This window comes from Mobula birostris, chromosome 25 (genome assembly GCF_030028105.1).
Source record: "Mobula birostris isolate sMobBir1 chromosome 25, sMobBir1.hap1, whole genome shotgun sequence".
Classification (NCBI taxonomy): Eukaryota; Metazoa; Chordata; class Chondrichthyes; order Myliobatiformes; family Myliobatidae; genus Mobula; species Mobula birostris.
Window position 1 is genome coordinate 4,441,973 of NC_092394.1, and position 16,791 is coordinate 4,458,763.

General features: G+C 45.2%; 1 protein-coding gene across 1 annotated transcript in view; it reads right to left on the reverse strand.

Annotated features, from left to right (window-relative positions):
* LOC140187644 (solute carrier family 13 member 2-like) overlaps positions 1-7,294 on the reverse strand; it is a 36,345-nt gene extending 29,051 nt beyond the window's left edge. The window contains exon 1 of the mRNA XM_072243168.1: positions 7,142-7,294. Within this exon, the coding sequence (XP_072099269.1) occupies positions 7,142-7,243 (102 nt within the window). The 5' untranslated portion in view covers positions 7,244-7,294. The remainder of the gene's footprint in view (positions 1-7,141) is intronic.
* Positions 7,295-16,791: the final 9,497 nt, after the last annotated feature.

A 16,791-nucleotide genomic window follows, 5' to 3' on the forward strand; every position in this document is an offset into this window, starting at 1 on the left:
TGAATTTTGAATCTGTATTCCCAGATCTCTTTGTTCTACCACACTCCTCAGTGCCCGACCGTTCACAGAGTAAGACCGACTGAATTGCTATACCACACTTGTCTGCATTAAATTCCACCTGCCATTTTTCCAGCTGGTCCAGATCCCGCTGCAAGCCATGATGTCCTTCCTCACTGTCCACTACACCCCCAATCTTAGTGTCATTGCAAATTTGCTGATCCAGTTAACCACATTATCATCCAGATCGTTGATATGAATGACCAACAACAACAGACCCAACATAATCCCTGTGGCACATCACTAGTCACAGGCCTCCAGTCAGAGAGGCAACTCTCTACTACCACTCCCTGGTTTCTCCCACAAAGCTAATGTCTAATCCAATTTACTACCTCATCTTGAATGCTGAGCAACTGAATCTCCTTGACCAGCATCCCATGTGGGACCTTGTCAAATGCCTTACTAAAGTCCATGTAGACAACATCCACTACTTTGCCTTCATCAGCTTTCCTGGCAACTTCCTCGAAAAACTCCTTAAGGTTGGTTAGACATGACCTACCACGCATGAAACCATGGTGACAATCCTTAATCAGTCCATATCTATCTAAATAGTCATATATCCAGTCCCTTAGAATACCTTCCAATAACTTTCCCACAACTGATGTCAGACTCAGTGGCGTATAATTTCATGGTTTAGCTCATTCCTGTCCATAGATTGAACAGACAACCAGAGACGTTTCCCCAAGGCAGAAATGGCTAACACAAGGGGGTTTAAGGTGATCGGAGGAAAGAACAACGGGGATGTGAGAGGTAAGATTTCTTTACATAGAGACTGGTGGCTGTGCGGAACATGCTGCCAGGGGTGGTGGTAGAGGCAGATACTTTAGGGGTATTTAAGAGACTCGTAATGAGTCTCATGGGTGAAAGGAAATGAAGAGCTATGTAGGAGGGAGGGATTAGATTGATATTGAACTTGGTGAAAAGGTCAGCACCACATTGTGGGCAGTATTCTACTGTTCTATGCCCTGTACAGTGTTCTACTGGTCTATGCTCTGTACAGTGTTCTACTGGTCTATGCCCTGTACAGTATTCTACTGGTCTATGCCCTGTAAAGTGTTCTACTGTTCTATGCCCTGTACAGTGTTCTACTGGTCTATGCTCTGTACAGTGTTCTACTGGTCTATGCCCTGTACAGTATTCTACTGGTCTATGCCCTGTACAGTGTTCTACTGTTCTATGCCTTGTGCAGTGTTCTACTGGTCTATGCTCTGTACAGTGTTCTACTGTTCTATGCCCTGTACAGTGCAGCACAGTAACAGGTGCTTCACACTGCAATGTCACGCCGAAGTAATTCAATGAGTAATTAAGCACTAATTAAACTCATCTCTTCTGCTGTCACAACATCCATCCCTCCTTTCTCTGCATATCCATCTGTGTCTGACTTCACGCCTTCTGAATGCCACGATCCAAGTTACCTCGACCACCACCCCGGGCAGCACATCCCAGGCACCCACCACGCTCTGGGTAAAAGATTTGCAGCACACATGTCCTTTGAAAGATGCCCTCTCACCTCTGGTAATTGTATTTATCCAGTTCTTTACTGAAAGCTCCCATTCAATCCTACATTGTCCATCATGCTTTCTGGCCCCACCCATACAAGCAGACCACAGGAGAATTACCCCCTTCTAACAACTCACAGCTGCCAACTTTACCTTCTCTGCTTTAAGGACCCCAGCTCCTTCTGTCATCCCACAGAATGGAAATTCATTAAGCCCCAGAAACCCTCCCATAGACCCTGTGCCTGCCAAGTTCAAAGCTCAAAGTAAAATTAATATCAATGTGTGTGCATATTTGTCACCATATCCATCCCTGAGATTTGTCTCCTCGTGGGGGTGCACAGCAAATCCAAGAAACACAATAGGATCAATGAAAGAACATGCTGAACAGTACATGAAAACAACCAATGTACAAAAGACACAGACTGTGCAAAAACAGTGATAAATAAATAGATAGGGAGATAAGTGTCCTTCAATGTGGGTCCATAGGGTGCGGGAACTTTTCTCTTCCAATATTTTTCAAGGCTTAGGCAAGTCCAAAACATATGAATTAGTGAAGCTTCTCCATTATTACATCTGTCACAATAGGGAGATATATCCGAATAAAAACGAGACAGCTTATCTTTAGTCATGTGAGCCCTATGGACCACTTTAAATTGTAGGAGAGAGTGACGGGCACATAACGATGAGCTATTAACCAATTAAAACATTTCATTCCAAGTTTCCTCAGAAATTGAAGTCTGTAAGTCTTGTTCCCAGAGATTTTTAATTTTGTCTGAAGGAACGTTTATCATTCCCAACAACATAGAATAAATATTAGATATTGATCCATTATGAAAAGGTTTCAAATTAAAAATTACATCTAATAAATTCTTATTGAAACTTTTGGGAAATGTATGTAATTGAGATCGCAGAAAGTCTCTAATTTGTAAATATCGAAAAAAGTGGGTTTTTGGTAAGCTATATTTAGCTGACAACCGCTCAGACGAAAAGAGATTTCCTCCACAAACAAATCCTGGAAGTATTTAATACCCAGTCTATCCCAATCTTTAAAAACTACATCAGTCATAGAAGGTTTAAAAAATAGTTAGAAAAATAGGACTTGAAAGAGAAAATCTCAATAAACCAAAATATTTTCTAAATTGAACCCAAATCCTCAAAGTATGTTTAACTACAAAACTATCAGTTAGTTTACTTAAAAATGAAGGAATTGAGGATCCCAGCAGAGAGATAATAGAAAATTTAAAAACAGAGTTAGCTTCTAAAGAAACCCAAACTGGACAGTCCTCTCAGTTAATATAATATAACCAAAACGTGAGATTCCGTATATTGACTGCCCAGTAATAAAACCTAAAATTTGGTAAAATTAAACCTCCATTCTTTTTAGGATTTTGAAAATGAACTTTATTTAGTTTATTTTTCCATATATATGAAGATATGATAGAATCAAGAGAATCAAAAAAGGATTTAGGAATAAAAATGGGTAGGCCTGAAAAAGGTATAAAAATTTAGGCAAGATATTCATTTTAAAGAATTAATTTGGCCAATTAACAATAATGAAAGGGGCGATCATTTTGGTAGTGCCCTTTACATAACTCAATAGGGTAAAAAAAATTCTTTAAATAAGCGTTTATAATTCTTAGTAATTGTTACACCCAAATAAGTAAATTGATTTCTTACAATTTTAAAAGGAAGGTTAGTATTAATTGATACCAAATTATTCAAAGGAAAATAGTTCACTCTTATGAAAATTTAGTTTATATCCTGAAAACTGACTAAAGCAGGAGAGTAAAGAAAGTACAGAAGGTACTGAAGTCTCAACATTAGAAATATAAAGCAATAAGTCATCAGCATAAAGCAAAACTTTGTGAATAATACCTCTCCTTAAAATACCAGTGAGATCATTAGATTCTCGAAAAGCAATAGCTAAGCGTTCCAAGGCCAAAATCAAAAAGCAAAGGGCTCAAAGGACAACTTTATCTAGTTCCACATTGAAGTTTAAATGGTTTGGAATTCTGAGAGTTAGTAAGAACCTGAACAGAAGGAGATAAATAAAGTAATTTAATCCATTGAATAAAATGTGGCCCAAAATTAAACTTTTCTAAGGTTTTAAATAAATAATTCCATTCAACCTGATCAACAGCTTTCTCAGCATCTAAAGATATCAACATTCTGATATCTCTTTAGAAGGAGAATAAATAACATTTAATAAATGATGAATATTAAAATGGGAATATCGATGTTTAATAAATCCAGTCTGATCATCAGAAATGATAGAAGGTAAAATATTTTCAATCCTACGAGCCTGAACTTCAGATAGGACTTTTGTGTGGGCACATGGCCAAGTGGTTAAGGCGTTCATCTAGTGATCTCAAGGTCGCTAGTTCGAGCCTCAGCTGTGACAGCGTGTTTGTGTCCTTGAGCAAGGCACTTAATCACACATTGCTCTTGTGTCTGTGCGAGGAGTGGCGTCCCACACAGACTTCCAATCTGAGCCTTGTAAGGCATGAAAATGGCCGACACAGGGCTCTCATGGTCTGAGTCAACGTTCCCCTAGTGTCAACATTAAGTAAGGAGATAGGTCTGTATGAAGAGCATTCAGTGGGATTCTTATTCTTTTTAAGAATAAGTGAAATAGAAGCTTCATAAAAAGATTGTGGCAATCTACCCAACTTAAAGGAGTCCGAAAGGACTGAATATAAATCAGGTATAAGCAATGAGGAAAAAGCCTTATAAAATTCTCCAGAAAATCCATCAGGACCCGGAGCCTTCCCCGAGTGCAATGAACGTACAGCCTCGGCAATTTCCTCATAAGAAATAGGTTGATCCAACTGTTTTCAGTTATCATCAGAAAGTGCAGGAATGTTTAATTGGTCTAAGAAATTATTCATTTCAGTATTATCTTTAGGAGGATGGGAACAATAAAGTTTAGAATAAAATTCTCTAAAAGTATCATTTAGCTTTGGTCAGTTGTCCTACCACCATTAGCTTTACAAATTTCTTTAATTTGCTATTTAACTATAAAGGTTTCTAATTGTTTGGCCAGTAATTTACCTGTTTTGTCTCCATGAATATAAAATTGACCTTTATCTTTTAGAAGTTGAGTTTCAATTGGATATATTAAAAGAAGATCATATTTAGTTTTAATTTCAACACGCCTTTTATATAAAGCAGGTTCTGGAGCCAAGGCATATTTTTGATCTAATTGTTTCAACTGATTAGCTAGTTCAATTCGCTCTTTATTAGCTTTTTTCTTAACATTTGCAGTATAAGAAATAATTTCTCCTCTGACATAAGCCTTAAAGGCATCCCATATAATAAGACTAGAAGTCTCTTCCTGCATATTCTTTTCAAAGAAAGGAGTAATTTGTCTCTCCAAATTTTTTTTAAAATTCTTATCTGATAGCAAAGTTGGATTAAAACACCAAAATCTGTTTATTTGAGGGAGACCAGGGAGATTTAAAGATAAAAACACAGGAGCATGATCTGAGACAGCAATCTCTTTATATTCACAGGATCGAACTAGTGGAATCATTTGGCTATCAATAAAAAAAAATCAATCCTAGAATACATATAATGGACATGGGGAAAAAATGAGTACTTCTTATCTATTGGATGTAAGAAATGCCAGACATCAACAATATCACATTAGAAAAGATTGAATAAACAAGGCTGATTTACTAAGTGTCACTGGTTTAGCAGATGGCCGATCTGAAACTAGGTCTAAGCAACAGTTAAAATCTCTGCCCAAAACCAGTGAGTAAAGACTTAAATCTGGCAAAAGTAGAAAAAAATGCTCAAAGAATGCTGGATCATCTATATTCAGTGCATACAAGTTAGCAAATACTATTAATTTATTATCTAATTTTCCTGATACTATAACAAAATGCCCATTGGTATCAGACACTACTTTATGTTGAACAAAAGAAACTGTATTATCTATAAAAATTGAAACTCCCCTGGACTTATTCTGAAAGGAGGAATGAAATTGAGGTTCTTTCCAACGACTGAAGAGGTGTACATTATCACATTTACGAAGATGAGTTTCTTGTAAAAAAAATAATTGGGACCGGGAACATTTCAATGATAGGGCAATTGAAGTTATCTCCTCTGGTTCAAGAGCCTGATGGTTGAGGGGTAATGACTGTTCCTGGACCTGGTGGGTGAGTCCTGTGGCTCCTCTACTTTCTTGATGATAGGAGCGAGAAGAGAGCATGGCCTGGATGGTGGAGGTCCCTGATGATGGATGCTGCTTTTCTGTGACAGCGCTCCATGTAGATGAGCTCAATGATGGGGAGGACTTTACCCAAGATGGGCAGTGCTGTGTCCACTAGTTTTTGTCTGACCCCAGTAGTATGTGATAGGACAGTATAGAGAGAACTTCACTCTGAGTCTGACCCTAGGAGTATTTGATAGGACAGTGTAGAGGGAACTTCACTCTGTGTCTGACTCTAGAAGTGTCTGATAGGACAGTATAGAGAGAACTTCACTCTGTGTCTAACCCTAGGAGTGTCTGATGGGACAGTGTAGAGGGAGTTTCACTCTGTGCCTAACTCCAAATATATGCGATAGGACGGAGTGGATGGAGCTTCAGGAGTGTGTGATGGGACAGTGAAGTAAAGGGAGATTCACTCTGTCTCTGACCCTTACAGTTATGATCCAGGGCTCAGTGTATCCCCTTGGGCTCACAGGTTTGTTATCAGTGACTGCTGTTTTGCAGAACACTGTGAAAGGAATTTACACTTTGTTAATTAAGGAGCCTTCTGCTGATTGCAACGATTTATCAGTCAGACAAAATGCAAAATACCTGGAACCTGTGACCTCAGTTACTTGTCAGTAACAAAAACTTCGCTTTTCTGCCAATAGTAAAATATTTTTCCAGAGTTGATTAACTGAATGGATCAGATCTGATTGTTCAGATTCCAGGACTCCGTGTCACCGGGCCGTAGAGGCGAGGAATGTAGACGTTTCCTTGTACAAAACCTCACTTCTCCCAGTCAACACTGTCCCGTCACGCACTCTCACAGTCAGGGTAACATCACCCACACCGTCCCATCACACCCTCTCGGGGACAGACATAGAGTGTAGCTCCCTCCTCACCGTCCCATCACACACTCCCGGGAACAGACACATAGGGAAGTTCCCTCCTCACTGTCCCATCACATCCTCCGGGGGACAGACACAGAGTGAAGCTCCCTCCACACCTTGCCATCACACACTCCCGGGATCAGACACGTAGTGAAACTCCCTCCACACCGTGCCATCACACACTCCCGGGATCAGACACGTAGTGAAACTCCCTCCACACCGTGCCATCACACACTCCGGGGTCAGACACAGAGTCACGCCGCCCCTCTGTTTTCCTCAGTCACAATCTGCACTCTCCGATAACAGTAAGTGTAATCGAAGTTGTGACTGGCTCAGGATCGGAGACAGTAACCGGGTCGCCAAGCCAAATCTGAGCACAACACTCTCCCAAGGTCCGTACCCTCTGGCGTGGGAGCGCGGCGCCCGCCCGCGCAAGTCTGCCTGAGTTCGGAGCTTCAGTCAGTTCGTCCTGCGGCTCATCGCCGCGTCGGTCTCCTTACCTTGGTGGGAATAACCAAGGGCAGCGGCAGGAACAACAGGAGGGCCAAAACAATGATCAGCTCGTTCTTGAAAGCCCACACCGTTTTCCAGTGAGAGTTCATTCTGGCCTCGAGTGTGAAAGAGAGAGAGAGAGTCGCACTGAGAGTTTGGACTCGCGAATAGCGGGGACTTGTATATAAAAGAAAAGGCAATTAAAGATTAACTCGCCTCTTTGATTGACGGGAGATGTTGTCCCAGTAAGGGTGATGGGGAAAGGAGGGGCGGTGTCATACACACACTGGCTTCCGATAAAGAACTGCGGGACTGTTGGGTTCGGACACGGGGTCCCTGCAGCGGCGGTGGCTACGATCCCACGTGTGTGTGTGTGTGTGTGTGTGTGTGTGTGTGTGTGTGTGTGTGTGTGTGTGTGTGTGTGTGTGTGTGTGTGTGTGTGTGTGTTTGTGTCGGGGGCGCGTTGACGGTTCCTGTTCACCAGTTGGAGGTTTCGCTCTTCAAAGCCTGGGTTTGGATTGAACTGGGGTCGGGATTGGGGTTGGGGTTGGGATTGAGGATGGGATTGTTGAGATTGGGGCTGCGGTTGGGATTGTGATTAGGATTTGGTTGTGGTTGGGGTTAGGGTTGGGACTGGGGATCGGGCTGGGATTCTGGGATTGAGGTTGTGGTTGGGAATGGAGCTAGTGGTGAGGTTGGGAATAGGGGTAGGGTTGGGATTGGGACTGGGGATTAGAGTTGAGATTGGGATTGGGATTGAGGTTGGCATTCGGAATGAGGTTGTGTTTGCAAATGGGGTTAGGGTTGGGAGCTGTGTCACTGTGAAAGTGATTAATAGGCATGGGAGAGCAGGCAAAGTGATGGTGGGGATGGGGCAGGGGACAGGGACAGGGGTTAAGGGTTAGGGGATAAGGGGCAGGGGGCTGTGACCACGGTACAGTAACACAGCCGCAATGAACTTGGTTGAGGTTTTAGGGAAGCCTCCAGCAGAGAAAGTGCTGAGTTCCCTCCAGCAGAAGTTTCACAGAGTCGCTCGACACAGAAACAGGTCCAATGACCCAAGTGTTCACTGCTAACCAAGATACACATCTCAGCTATTCTTTGGCTGGTTTACCTGTCCAGGGTGACAGAAGGCAAAGTTCTGGGGAAAAGTCAGGAGTGTTTCTCCGGTTGCCTACCATATCCCAAAGATGTACAGGATAAGGTTAGTAACTGTGGCCATGCATCTTTGGACTGTGTGGGCCATTGATGCAAGCAATAAATGTCATTCTATGTTTCAATGGTTCGATGCACATTCGAGGGGTGATTGATAACTTCGTGGCTCAAGGTAGAAGGAGTCAATTTCAGAAAACCTAGCACATTTATTTTTCAACATAGTCCGCTCCTACATTTACACACTTAGTCCAGCGGTCAAGGAGCATATTGATCTTGGACCTCCAGAAAGTGTCCACAGATGGGTGATGGATAAGTTTGTGGCTTAAGGTGGAAGGAGATGAGTTATATGGCTCTCGTTACATGCACTTGGGTTCAACGCTTTGAGTGATTATGCAGAAAGTTTAAAGTTAATAACTCATCTCTTTCTACCTTAGGCCACGAACTTATCAATGACCCCTGTTGTGGACACCTTCTGGAGGTCCAAGATCCGTATGCTCCTTGACCGCTGGTCTAAGTGTGTAAATGTAGGAGGGGACTATGTTGAAAAATAAATGTGTGAGGTTTTCTAAAATTGACTCCTTCTACCTTAGGCCATGAACTTATCAATCACTCCTCGTAAAGCAAATCATGAACTTTACTCCGTGCCTTGATTAATGAAGCTTCCTTCATCACCCTGTCTCACTTCACTTCCACCCACAATGCACCATGCACTTGTACTCCGAGATCCCTGTGTTCTACAACACTCTGCAGAACATTCTGTGCTTGTTCTTTAGGCCAGTGTGTGCTGGCTCTGGGCCTGTACCCTCTGCAATTCAGAAGAATGAGGGGTGACCTCATTAGAACATATTGAATGGTGAAAGGCCTTGACAGAGTGGATGTGGAGACGATGTTTTCCAATGATGAGAGAGTCTAAGGCCAAAGGATCCAAAGGTACATTTAATGTCAGAGAAATTTTATACAATATAACTGCAGAGGACACATCCTCAGAATAGAAGGGGTGTCCTTTCAGAATGGAGGTAACTTCTTTAAGCAGAGAGTGGTGCATCTGTGGAATTCATCACCACAGGTGGCTGTGGAGGCCAAGTCTTTACATATATTTAAGGCAGAAATTGTTGCATGGAGCGACTGAGAAGAACCCAGGTGCAGGACACAGGCACGGAGATTTGACACAGAGACGGATTTGGACATGACTTGGACTCGGAACTTGACTTGACTTGGACTCAGAGCCTTGACCTGGACTGAACTCAGAGCCTGGAACTGGAACACAGAGACGACAACACTAAACAAAGATAGATGATTCATATCTTGGCTCAGAGTAGCGGCAAACAGCCGGACCTACTCAGCTGGGAACGAGACGACTAAACCAATCAACAACTGACAATATGAATCTTGACATGGAGTAGCTCATGAAGCAGCAAACGGCCAGCAATCACTTAGCTGGAAACGAAGAGACAGAATTCCCAACTTGGAGTAGTGGCAAACCACTGGACCTATTCAGCTGGAAACGAGACAACAGAAACCAAACAATGACAGTCCATTTGTATCTAGACATGGAGAAGCTCATGAAGATGGTCCCTTGTTCTTGGCAGCTCAGAAGACGGTCCCTTATTCTTGGCGGCTCAGAGTGGTGACAATTGGCCAGCAAATCTCAGCCGAACATGAAAATGACAGAATTTGCATCTTAGCTCGGAGTAGCAGCAAAACAGCCAGCAACTCAGCTGGACACAAAAGCAACTGAATTCACTAAGCAGCCACGGGCACCAAAGCAACTTAGAGTCCACGATTCTCGGCTGCCCCGGAACGAGCACAGCCACGCTGGCTACGGTGATGATCCAGTGGCAAGTAGATGTAAACTGGAGTTTTATGCTGCCCGTTCGAATGAGGATCAGGTGCCCTAATCAAGGAGCCCAGTGGAACACGGGGAAAAGGAAATTAAAGGTAAATGAGTAATCAACAGACTGGACCATCACAGAAGTTGATAGATTCTTGATTAGTCAGGGCATGAAGGGATATGGGGAGATTGGGACTGGGAGGAACAATGGATCAGCTGTGATGAAATGGGGGAGCAGACTCGATGGGCCAAATGGCCTAATTGTGCTCTTCCATCTTATGGTCTGATGACATCACCCATTTTATTATAATCTGCAAACGTACTCAGGCCTCATGTACTTTCATCCGAATCATTGATATAGATGACAAATAACAATGGACCCAGCACTGACCCTTGGGGCAAACCATTATAGGAAGAGTGCAAGGTGCGAGAGCAACAGAAAAGGTCCAGAGGGGATTATCAGAGATTGTTTCCTGGGATGAGGGGAACAGCAGTTCCAAAGGCAGAGTAGTGGGGCTGGGACTGTTTGGAGAAGAGATGGCTGAGGGAAAGGGTATAAAATGAGGGTTCTGGACTGAGAGGGAGGTGGGAGCTGTTCCTGTTGGTGGAGGAGTTGAGGACTAAAGATGACTCCTGTAGAGTAAAGCAAAAACTGAAAAAAACATTCCATGTGCTGCGTTTGCAGGCAGTTTGTACCATGAGGCTAGGGCAAGTCAATCCGGTGAAGAAAAGTTAGCAAGGCTGTGGAGGAAGGGCCGGACAGCTGGCAAGTAACCAAAGGGCCAAGTGGCCTCTTCTGTGCTGTAACTATTCTATGACGTGATTAAACATAATTACGGAGGGACACATTCCAATGTCTGAGATGTGAGACCAGTTCGACAAATGATACATTCTCAACAGGAGACATGTTATCTGGGGGAAATAAGAATTTCCAGCAGGTTCCCTTTGTGATTCAACGAAACTACCTGCCCAACCCACCCTGAGCTTAGTGTAAACAAATAACTCCACGTGTCAGTGGTTGCAGAGATTTCCTCGGTCACTGAGGAAGACTGATCTCAATGTCTCACTGTATCTGTCTTACCGATTTGTCTCTCTTTCCCCTCTCTCTATTCCTCTCTATCTCTCTCGCCACCTCTCTATCCCTATCTCTCTCTCTATCACTCTCTCCCTCTCTATATCTCTCACCCACTCTCTCTCTATTCTCTCTCTCTATCTCTCTCTCCCACCTCTCTATTTATCTGTCTATCTCTCTCTCTTTCCCTCTCTGTCACTTCCTCTCTCCCTCTCTCTCCTCTTCTTTCTTTCAGATTTTCAGTATCAACATTATTATCACCATCAAAAAAGATTTGAAACCAAACGTAGTTGTTAATGAGTATGGGTTGGTCAGGAATGTTTACTAACGGCCCAGAAGAATTTTCTTGCCAATTCTTATGCCCAGACACGTGTGCAGATATCGTGGACATTGACCCCCCGAGATCAACAGTTGGCCCAATGTGCAGCAGGGGCAGAATCTGAGACAGGAACACAGTCAGAATGTTGTGTCACACACTCTCAGAGCAGGGGAAGAGATACTCACAGGGTGAAACTCCCTCCACACCGTCCCATCACACACTCCCGGGGTCAGACACAGAGTGAAGCTCTCTCCACACCATCCCATTACACACTCCTGGGGTCAGACACAGAGTAAAGCTCCCTCCACACTTTCCCATCACAAGTTCCCTCCACACCATCCCATCACACACTCCCGGGGTCAGACACAGAGTGAAGCTCCCTCCACACAGTCCCATCACACACTCCCGGGGTCAGACACAGAGTGAAACTCCCTCCACACAGTCCCATCATACACTCCCGGGGTCAGACACAGAGTGAAACTCCCTCCACACAGTCCCATCATACACTCCCGGGGTCAGACACAGAGTGAATCTCCCCCCACACCATCCCATCACACAATCCCGGGGTCAGACACAGAGTGAAGCTCCCTCCACACCGTCCCATCACACACTCCCGGGGTCAGGACAGCACTGGGATGATCAGAGCTCGTGTGGTCACCTGTTTATTCTCAGTCGGAAAACCTGAATGCATCCAGTCTGGGTAACTTTAGCACAGGTAAAGCCTGGTTCAACACTTCTAGGTGAAGATTCTGTACTTGCACCTTCCTTCGATACTTACCGCGCTTTATGTACGAACACGATAACTTTGTGTATTACCCTGCTGAGATGTAGACATGACGGGTTTGGAACCCACCAGCTGTGCACTGTGTTAAGAATTGGAATGGGAGAAGACAGGGAGACATACAAGAGGGAGATAGATCAGCTGGTGGAGTGGTGTTGCAACAAGATCCTTGTACTCAGTATCATCAAGACCACAGAAATGATTGTGAACTTCAGGAAGGGGAAGTCGAGGGAACACACAACAGTTCTCATCGCGGGATCAGCAGTGGGAAGAGTGAACATCTTCAAGTTCCTGGGTGCAACGTATCAGAGGATCTATCCTGGGCCCAGTGACAAGGAAGGCACAACTGCGGCTATATTTCATTAGGCGTTTGAGGAGATTTTGTATGTCATCAAAGACTCTAGCGAATTTCTACAGATATACTGTGGAGAGCATCACTGTCTGGTATGGAAGGGCAACAGGATAAGAGAAAGCTGCAGAAAGTTGTGAACTCAGTCAGTTCCATCATGGACTCTGGCCTCCCTAAGCAGCCCATTGCTTTTGCCAACAGGCGCTGGTACAGTTTCCAAAAGTGATGGATAGCAGCAGAATGCTCCTCCACATTCAGCTGACTGTAACAGAAATAAACTTAGTCAGAGAGACAGGTGTTCAGATTGTCTTAGCGCAGGGGTCCCCAACCTTTTTTGCAACACGGTCCGGTTTATTATCGACAATGTTCTTGCGGACCGGCCGACCTGGGGGCGGGGTGGGTGTAGGATTGCCAACGGACAAGAGTAGCAGCCATATACGTTGTGGTTATCCCAAGAAAGACTACAATGACCATGAAGCCTTGCGCGGGCACCAGTGTGCATGCGTGTACATGCCGATTTTTTTTCTACAAATCGTTTTTGGCGATTCTGTTCGGCGGGGTGGGGGGGTGTTAATCATGACCAGAATATAGGACATAAGTGGCTAATACACTCAATTTCATTTCTAAAAGGGTTTATCTAACGAATTTAATATTAAACACACAGCGCATATTTTTCTCGCATGAATATAGTGATAAGTCAATTATCAGGGGAGGACAGGGGAGCTTGAAGTAAGTGTTGAATGAACTTCCAGTAGAAGTGGTAGAGGCAGGTTCAGTATTATCATTTAAAGAAAAATTGGATAGATATATGGACAGGAAAGGAATGGAGGGTTATGGGCTGAGTGCAGGTCGGTGGGACTAGGTGACAGTAGCGTTCGGCACGGACTAGAAGGGCAGAGATAGCCTGTTTCTGTGCTGTAATTGTTATATGGTTATACAAGTCACTTATAAGTCAATAGCATCGTAACATTTTAAGTAACGTTTGGATATTAAACACACAGCACATATTTTCACCGTATGAACATATAAAATCATTGCAGCACAGCAATATCGCTGAATCAGTGGGAGCCCTGGGCTTGTTTTCCTGCAACAAGACGGTCCTATCGAGGGGTGACGGGAGACAGCGATACTCGAAGGGGGTTCCTTATGTCCGGTTTATTACGCAATTTAGTTTTCATTGCATTCATTGCAGAGATATGTTGGAAATGGAAGCAACGTTTTCAGTGCTTCCGTGTCTATCTCAGGATATTTAGCCTTGACTTTGATCCAGAATGCCAGCAGAGATGTTATGTCAAACATACTTTTCAGCCCGCCGTCATTTGCAAGCTCGAGGAGTTGATCTCCTTCCCGCGCTGACATGGATGACGCGCAGGTAATGACCTCGTATGCGTAATGGCTCAACAGTGGCCGTGACAGGGAATGAGGAAAGGTGCAGCTGACTCATATCACCAAATCATATAGCTTTCTCGCGGCCCGGTAGCACATGCTTTGCAGCCCAGTACCAGTCCGCGGTCCAGTGGTTGGGGACCGCTGTCTTAGCGAACTGGAGAGGGCTGGGGAGGGAACCCCAGAGACTGGGACTTGGCAAGCTGAAGGTATTGAACCAAGTGGTGATGTACAAGAGGCCAGGACTGGAGGTCTTGGAGATTGTTTGGAGGTTAAAGAGCTTGTTGGGTGGGGTGAGAATTTCAAGCTCGTTTCTTATAACTCTCTCTCTCTATATATAAAATAGGCATCCATTAGTCTCGTGAGACCATGGATTTGCGCCTTGGAAGGTTTCCAGGGCACAGGCCTGGGCGAGGTTGTATGGAAGACCAGCAGTTGCCCATGCTGCAAGTCTTCCCTCTCCACGCCACCGATGTTGTCCAAGGGAAGGGCACTAGGGCCGATACAGCTTGGCACCAGTGTTGTCACAGAGCAATGTGTGGTTAAGTGCCTTGCTCAAGGACACAACACGCTTCCTCAGCTGAGGCTCGAACTAGCGACCTTCAGATCACTAGACCGACGCCTTAACCACATGGTCACGTATATATATATATGCTGCAGTACATCCTGCCTGTTGATGGGGAGTCAAGGAGATTGTGGGATGTATGAGAGGGATCCTTGACAACACTAAGGGCCCTGTGTATGCATCGCTCCAGATAATTATCTTGGATGTGTGGAAGAGAGACCCTGGTGATCCCGTCAGAGGTCCTCACAATTCTTTGTGGTGTCCTGCGGTCAGGTGCCTTGCAATTCCTATTCCAGATGGTGATGCAGCTGGTCAGGACACTGTCAATGATGCTCCTGTAAGAATTGGTTGAAAAGGCCGGGGCTTGAGTGGAGGTGGAGGAGGGAGCCTCAACTCCTCAGGAAGGCGAGATGCTGCTGTGCTTTCTTGACCAAAGTGGTGCAATTGAGGGACCAGGTGAGATCAACCATTCTGTGCAATCCCAGAAACTCGTTGCTCCTAACCCTCTCCTCGGAGGAGTCGTGTATGTGCAGTGAGGAGTGGTCGGCCGACAGTTTCCTAACGTCCACAATCATCTCCTCGGTCTTGTCCACAGTGAGACTCAAGTTGTTGGTATCACACCATTCTGCAGGCTGCTCTGACGCCTCTCTCTCTGCCCCAGCTCCTGGTCGTTGTTGATGAGGCTAACCACAGTTGGGTCATCAGCGATCTTGATGATTGGGTTTGAACTGGATCCATTGGTATAGTCACGTGTCAGCAGGGTGAACAGCCATGGGCTGAGCACGCAGCCCTGGGGAGCTGGTGGGTAAATGGTGTTCAGCATGATAGATCTGGAGATGATTCTGCCAACACCGTGGTCTTTCTGTCAGACGTGCAGGATCCAATCACAGAGAAAGGTGCTGAGACCAAACGAGGACCGTCTACCCACCCGCTTCTGAGGGGTGATTATATTAAATAGTGAGCTGCTCGATGAACGGCATCCTGGCGCGTGAGGCACCATTTTCCAGGTGGGACAGGGTGGTGTGGAGTGCAGAGGCTCTGGCATCATGGATTTACCAATGTGAGTGAAAAGGAAACTGGAAAGGGTCCAATGTAGCAGGGAGGTCAGATTTAATTCAATCTATAACCAGCTGCTGAAAGCACTTTATTGTTGTTGAGGTCAGTGCTACTGGACCGTAGTCACTGAGGTAGATTGCTGTCGTCCTTTTGGGCACCGGGATGATTGTGGTCACAGTGTTCCAGAGAGATGTTGAAGATGTCTGTTAGAACCTCTGTGATCTGGGCTACACAGACTCTCAGCACCCGACCAGGTATGTTATCGCACCCCACAGTTTTACATGAGTTGACCCTGATTAGAGTCTTCGTCACATTAGCTGTGACCAGACGGAGTGCCCGCTCCTTGGGGGGAGGGGGTCCTTCCTCACCTGAACATGGTTCTGTGCGTCAAACTGAGCATAAAGGACATTCAGCCTATCAGGAAGAGAGCGTCACAGTCGTTGATGAGCAGGATGGACTTGTAGTCTGAGAATTGGAGCAGGAGTGCGGCGGGAAACATTTTGATTTTTTCTTCTTCTCATCGGAGTTAAGAGAGGCGGAACTGCGCAGGCGTGTGACATCGGGCAGTGAAGTGCGGAAGATTTAAAAGGAACACAGCCGTATACAGCGGGCAGCAGAGTGAGCCGGGAGCAGAGAGAAGGCTTAAGGGCTTTGGTTCAACGGGCTTAGGCAGAAACGGGCGAGGCAAAGTAGGTTTGGTTTTCAATTTTCCCTGTTATTTGAGGAAAGGGGAAGTATGAGTGTGAGGGCAGCTTGTTGTTCTCGGTGCCGGATGTGGGAGGCCCTGGAGTCTCCCAGTCTCCCAAACGTCCACATCTGCCCCAGGTGCACCGAGCTGCAGCTCCTAAGGGACCGTGTTAGGGAACTGGAGCTGCAGCTCGATGACCCTCGTCTGGTCAGGGAGAGCGAGGAGTTGATAGAGAGGAGTTACAGGCAGGTGGTCACACTGGGGCCACGGGAGGCAGACCAGTGGGTCACGGTTAGGAGGGGGAAGGGGAAGTGTCAGGTATTAGAGAGTACCCTGGTGGCTGTGCCCCTCGACAATAGGTACTCCTGTTTGAGTACTGTTGGGCGGGAGAGCTTACCTGGGGGAAGCAACGGTGGCCGTGCCTCCGGCACAGAGTCCAACCCTGTAGCTCAGAAG